Below are 6000 nucleotides of genomic sequence, written 5' to 3' on the forward strand. Positions count from 1 at the left end.
GATTGATCCTGGTACCCAAGGGATGGGTCCCGGCCTGTGGGACGCCAGGAGGGAGCCTGGAAGTTTGGGATCTACCCTGGCCCCCAAGGGATGGACCCCAACACCCCAAGACAGACCCTGGCAGCCCAGGATGGGTCCTGGCACCCCTGACCCAGCGTGGATACTTGTCCCAGCCCCCCACCTCCCCGTGAGTAGCAGCTCCTGGCACCGGCGTTTACCAGACCCCTGTATTTCGAAGGCTTTATTCCAGCTTCGGAGCCGGCAGGAGCCCCTCGAGGGGGCCGGGGGCCCCCATTTCCCCCCCCCTCCCCCAGCTCCGATGGGGACATGGGGGGAGGAGCCAGGACGGAGGGAGGGGGGATGTTGGGGACAAGGTGGGGATTGGAGCCCTCGGGGGGGCCCGGGGGGGCACTGGCTCAGGTTGCCCTTTGCCGGGGGGGGGGGGGGGGGGGGGGGGTGTCGGGGGTCCCATCCATCTGCAGGCCAGACCCCGTGGCTCTGGCGGAGGGACCCCCAGCAGAGGGGGCTCAGCTGGCCAGGACGTCGGAGGACTCAGACACCAACTTGCCGTCACGAGTCTCGATCTTCTTGATGACGATGGCGCGGGACTTGGGGAGGGATGCGCTCTCCAGAACCGGGGGGGGCACGGCATAGCCAGAGCTGGCAAAGGAGGTGCCAAAGCCTCCCCCGAAGCCCCCACTGAAGCCCCCGCTGAAGCCAGCTGCTGGGGGAGAGGGACCAGCCATGAGCATCATGGCACCCAGTGGTAGCACCCAAGGAGGAGGGGTCCCCATCATCCCCCCACCTTACCCGAGTACCCCGTCGTCTTGCTGTGGATGCTGAGGTTCTGCACGCCGGACTCCAGCCTGCCGGGAGGGATTTGGGCGGGGGGGGACATGATGGGTGTCAGGGTGGGGGCTAAGGGACAGGCCTGAGGCTGGGGGGAGGCAGTAGCAGGGGGACGTGGGGTCCTCATGGTCATGGCCACAGCCCTGAGCTGCAGATATGGGGGGCTGGGGCTATGGGATGCCCATGGGATGTGGGGTGCCCATGGGATGGGGGATGCTCATGGGATACAGGATGCCTGTGGGACGCAGGATGCCCATTGGATGCCCACAGGACGTGGGATACCCACAGGATGCCTGTGGGCAGCAGGATGCCTTCTGGACATGGGGTGCCCATGGGATCCGGGATGCAGGGTGTGGGATACAAGATATGGGATGGGGGACCCATCGTGTCACCCCCTCCAGGTGCCAGCGAGACAGGGGAGCCCCCACCTGCTCTCCTCGCCCTCCAGCAGCTTCCTGTAGGTCGCGATCTCGATGTCCAGGGCCAGCTTGACGTTCATCAGCTCCTGGTACTCGCGCAGCTGCCGGGCCATGTCCTGCTTCGCCTTCTGCAGAGCTGCCTCCAGCTCAGCCAGCTTCCCCTTGGCATCCTTCAGGGCCAGCTCCCCGCACTCCTCCGCCTCCGCGATGGCGGTCTCCAAGCTGGCTCGCTGCAACGCACAGCCACGGGGCAGGGGGTGACCTGGAAAAGGGGCTGCGGGGGTCCCCCCTGCCCCAGCATCCCCTGTGCCCCAGCACTCCCCACGTCCCAGCATCTTCCATGTCACAGCATCCCTCACCCCCAGCACCCCAGGCCCCCCCATCATCCCTCACGCCCCCAGAACCCCCTGCCCCTCAGCATCCCTTGCTCCCAGCATCCTCCCACACCCCCAGCATCTCTCCCCCTCCAGCATCCCCCACGTCCCAGTATCCCCCACCCTACAACATCCCCCACACCTCAGCATCTCCTGCCCCCCCCTCAGCATCCCCCACACACAGGCTATGCCCACGCCCTCCACATCTCCAACGTATGGATCCCTCCTTCCATCTGGGACTACCAAGGGTGGGGGTTGCGGGGGTCCACAGGCGGCTGGGGAAGCTCAAAGCCCGGGGAGGCCACTGGGGTGCTGGCAGAGGAGGGGAGGAGCGGCGGGAGCGGGCAGCGTCTCCCTGCTTTCCCACCCCAGGGGCCATTCCCAGACCTGGTTCTTGAGCGCCTCGATCTCCGCCTGGATCCTCTGGATCAGCCTGTTGAGCTCGTTGATCTCGCTGCGGGTGTTGCGCAGGTCGTCGCCGTGCTTCCCCGCCGTCGTCTTCAACTCCTCATACTGCGGCGGTAGAGCAGGTGGGATGCAGACAGATGGGCATCCCCCCCAAAAAAAACAGCTCCCCTTCCCCCAACACCCCAAAACCGGGGAGCAAGGAGCCGGGAGGTGCCCACGCCGGGGGGGATGCTGCGGGCAGGGCTGCCGGAGCTGCTGCTGGCTCTGCACGGAGCTGGGATCTCTCCCACACAGCAGCTGCCTGCTCCGGGGCAGGGAGGGGGCTCACCCGGCGGGGTGGCGGGTACGAGCCGGGGAGAGGAGGAGGAAGGAGGAAGGCTGCGGTGGCTCACCTTGATCTGGTACATGCTCTCAGCCTCGGCGCGGCTGCGGTTGGCGATGTCCTCGTACTGCGCCTTCACCTCCGCGATGATCCCGTCCAGGTCCAGGCGGCGGTTGTTGTCCATGGAGAGGACAACGGAGGTGTCGGAGATCTGGGACTGCAGCTCCCGGAGCTCCTGCAGGCAAGGAGCGGGGGGCCGGGCTGAGCACCCACAACTCGGTGCACGTGTGCCCCCCCCCCCCCCCCCAAAGGAGGGGACCCCCTACCTCATCGTAAAGCTGTCTCAAGAAATTGATCTCGTCGGTCAAGCTCTCCAGCCGCGACTCCAGCTCCACCTTGTTCATGTAGGCTTCATCCACGTCCTGGGGGGCAGCACCAGCCTGTCAGCCCCCCCGGCCCCGCCAGCACCCCACCCCCCCCACAGACCCGGGCACCCCCCTCACCTTTTTGAGCAGAACAAACTCATTTTCCTTCTCGGTGCGGTGGTTGATCTCTTCTTCGTACCTTGGAGAGGAGGGGAGGGCTTGGAGCCAGGCGTGGGGGACACTGGGGTGCAGGGACATGGGGACACAGGGACAGGTGGATATGGGGTATGGGGACACAGGGATGCAGGGACATTTGGATATGGGGTATGGGGACACAGGGATGCAAGGGCATGGGGACATGGGGATATAGGGACCCAGGGATGCAGGGACATGGGGATATGGGGACACAGGGACACAGGGATGCAGGGATGTGGGGATATGGGGACACAGGGATGCAGGGGCATGGGGACACGTAGGTATGAGGACACAGGGACCCATCCAACAGAGTGCCCCCTGCAGCGCAAGAACCCCCCTACCCTGCAGTGACAGCCGGAGGGGACGCTCCCACCCCATCCCAGCACCCCCAACCACCCACCAGCACCTCAGGGACACGGTGGGACACAGCACCCACAGGTGGGGACAGCACAGGGGGAGCCCGTGACACATCCCCACCCGCGCCCACCACAGCAGCCACCCTCAGAGGGGCATGAGCAGCCGGGCTGGGGCTCGGGGGGCCGGGGGGGACTGACTTGTTCTTGAACTCCTCCACCAGCCCCTGCATGTTGCCCAGCTCGGCCTCCAGGCGCAGGCGCTCCTGGCCCAGGCCCTCGAGCTGGCGGCGCAGGCTGCTGATGTACGCCTCGAAGAGCCCGCTCATGTTGCTGCGGGTGGTCTTCTGCGTCTGCAGCAGGCTCCACTTGGTCTCCAGCATCTTGTTCTGCTGCTCCAGGAACCGGACCTGCCGGAGCAGGGGGGGTCAGCATCATCCCCCCCTCCTCTGGATCCCTCCCTGGGGGTCCCTGCCATGGATCCCTCCCTGGGGGTGGGCTCTGGTACATGGGGTGGGTCATGGAGGTGGGTGCTCGGTGCTGGGGTGCGAGGGGCAGAGGCTGAGGTGGGTGAGAGGGGTGGCAGGGGACAAATCTGGGGTCCTGGGGGCAGATCTGGGGTCCTGGGGGCAAACTGGAGCAGGGGTGTAAGGCTGGAGTCCTGGGTGCAAGGCTGGGGAGTCCTGCGTGCTGGTTTGCAAGGGGCAGAGGGTGAGAGGGGCGGCAGGGGGCAAATCTGGGGTCCTGGGAGCAAATCTGGGGTCCCAAGCACAAGCCAGGGGGTCTTGGGCAAAATTCTGGGGTCCCGGGGTGCAACCCGGGTCTGGGATGCTTCTGGAGTGGGGGGTGTAAGTCTGGGAGCCCTGGGTGCAGTCCTGGGGTAGCTCTGGGGCACAAGCCTGGGGTCTCAGGTGCCACCTGGGGTCCGAGCCTGGGGTGCTGGCTGGAACGTGGGGGGACCCCCAGGGGACCCCCGTCCTCCCGCCAGCCTGCGCCGGGGCAAGGAGCGCAGCCCCAGCGGAGCACCTGGAAGCGGGTGCAGGGGGAGGAGGGTGCTGGGTGCCGTGGGAGGGGGGCGCCCACCCCAGCGCTAGCTGCTTCCTCGGGGGGGGGACCCCCGCTGCTCCCCACAGCAACAATGCCCCCCCCCCATCCCGCCCTGGCGCCGATCCCTGCCCGCCAGCTCAGCCGCCATGTCCCCAGCCCTGGGAGGGGACCGGGTGTCCCCACAGCCAGCTGCGTGTCCCCAGGGGAGGCCAGGAGGTCCCCAAGGGGGTCCAAAATGTGCCCAAAGGGGTCAGGATGTCTCCAAGGGTGTCTGGGTGTCCCCAGGAGGGCCAGAAGGTCCCCAAGGGGGTCCAAAATGTGCCCAAAGGGGTCAGGGTGTCCCCATGGGGGTCTGGGTGTCCCCATGGGGGCCAGCATGTCACCGAGGGGGTCAGGACTTCTCCGAGTGTGTCACAACGTCTCCAAGGGGCTCAGGATGTGCCTGAAGGGGCCAGGAGGTCCCCAAGGGGCTCAGGAGGTCCCTGAGGGGGGTCACAATGTCCCCAAGGGGCTCAGGATGTGCCTGAAGGGGCCAGGAGGTCCCTGAGGGGCTCAGGAGCTCCAAAGGGTGGTCCCAGCCCTCTCCCCATGGGGTCTCACCCCAGCCCAGCCCCACCTTGTCGATGAAGGAGGCAAACTTGTTGTTGAGGGTCTTGATCTGCTCCTTCTCCTCCTTGCGCACCCGCTGGATGCTGGGGTCGATCTCCAGGTTGAGGGGCGTCAGGAGGCTCTGGTTGACACTGACGGCTGTGATGCCGCCCCCTGTCCCGGGCACAACAGCTGGACCCCGGTACAACCCAGCGCCGTAGCGGCTCCCACCGTAGGCACCGATGGCTGAGGCCGTACTCATCCTCACGGCAGGGCCTGCGGTGTAGGAGTGGGAGCTGAAGGAACGGCCGGGTACGGCCGAGCTGCTTCGCACGGTCTTCCTGGTGATGGTGACAGACATGGTGAGTGGGGAGGAGGTGGGCAAGGAGCTTGGGAGGTGGGCAAGGGGGTCGGAAGGTTGGGAGGAGGTTGGAAGATGGGCAAGGGGGTTGGAAGGCTGGAAGGAGGTTGGAAGGAGGCTGGAAGGAGGTTGGAAGGAGGTTGGAAGGGGCTTGCAAAGAGGTTGCAAGAGGTTTGCAAGAGGGTTGCAAGAGGGCTGGGAGGCGCGGCAGGAGCCGGTTGCAGGACAGGCAGGACGGGCACGACGGGTTGTGGAGGACGGATCCGGGGCGGGGTGCGCAGCCCCGGGTTTAAATCCCGGAGCCGGGGGAGGGGAGCGGGATGGGAGGGACGGGAGCGCACCTGCTGCGCCTTAACCCCTTCGGGTCCGCCGGGACGGCGGGATGCGCCGGGATGCGCCGGGATGCGCCGGGCCGGTCCTGCCCCCCGGAGCGCGGGCTGCCGGCGGGAGGGGCGGGGGCTGAGGGCGGGGAGACCCCGGGTGGGGGGGCTGGAGCTGGCCAGGGAACCCGGCTGCCGCCTCCCCCCCCTCCCGCCATAGGCACACTGAGCCTCGCACCCAGCTCGGCTGGAGAGTGCCGGGGTCCCCGGGTCCCCAGCCCGGGTCCCCCAATCTATGTCCCCAGCCCCTGTCCCCAACCTATATCCCCAAAGCTGTGTCCCCAGCTCCTGTCCCCAGCCTTGTGTCCCCAGCCCCTGTCCCCAAACTATGTCCCCAGG

The 6000-nt window shown here is 67.1% G+C and overlaps 1 protein-coding gene across 2 annotated transcripts; it reads right to left on the reverse strand.

Annotated features, from left to right (window-relative positions):
• Positions 1-226: 226 nt before the first annotated feature.
• LOC119159159 (keratin, type II cytoskeletal 8-like) lies at positions 227-5534 on the reverse strand. 2 transcript variants are annotated; one of them, XM_037411747.1, is made up of 9 exons: positions 4949-5534; positions 3487-3695; positions 2876-2936; positions 2699-2794; positions 2443-2607; positions 2030-2155; positions 1278-1498; positions 811-866; positions 227-721 (listed from the first exon to the last, which is right to left on the reverse strand). In XM_037411747.1, the coding sequence occupies exons 1-9, from the start codon at positions 5279-5281 to the stop codon at positions 528-530; spliced, it is 1461 nt and encodes a 486-aa protein (XP_037267644.1). In that variant the 5' UTR covers positions 5282-5534; the 3' UTR covers positions 227-527. The 2 variants fall into 2 exon arrangements, with proteins under 2 accessions (XP_037267644.1, XP_037267643.1); XM_037411746.1 differs by having other exon boundaries at positions 227-724.
• Between the last annotated feature and the right edge of the window lie 466 nt (positions 5535-6000).

Source organism: Falco rusticolus, chromosome 19 (genome assembly GCF_015220075.1).
Source record: "Falco rusticolus isolate bFalRus1 chromosome 19, bFalRus1.pri, whole genome shotgun sequence".
Lineage (NCBI taxonomy): Eukaryota > Metazoa > Chordata > Aves > Falconiformes > Falconidae > Falco > Falco rusticolus.

Excerpts from the sequence above, each read along its gene's own strand:
- LOC119159159 (XM_037411746.1), bottom strand. The coding sequence starts at position 5,281 with ATGTCTGTCACCATCACCAGGAAGACCGTGCGAAGCAGCTCGGCCGTA. Across the intron at positions 3,696-4,948 it reads TTGCCTCCTTCATCGACAAG|GTCCGGTTCCTGGAGCAGCA; the intron begins GTGGGGCTGGGC and ends CTGCTCCGGCAG. Across the intron at positions 867-1,277 it reads CTGGAGGGCGAGGAGAGCAG|GCTGGAGTCCGGCGTGCAGA; the intron begins GTGGGGGCTCCC and ends CCCTCCCGGCAG.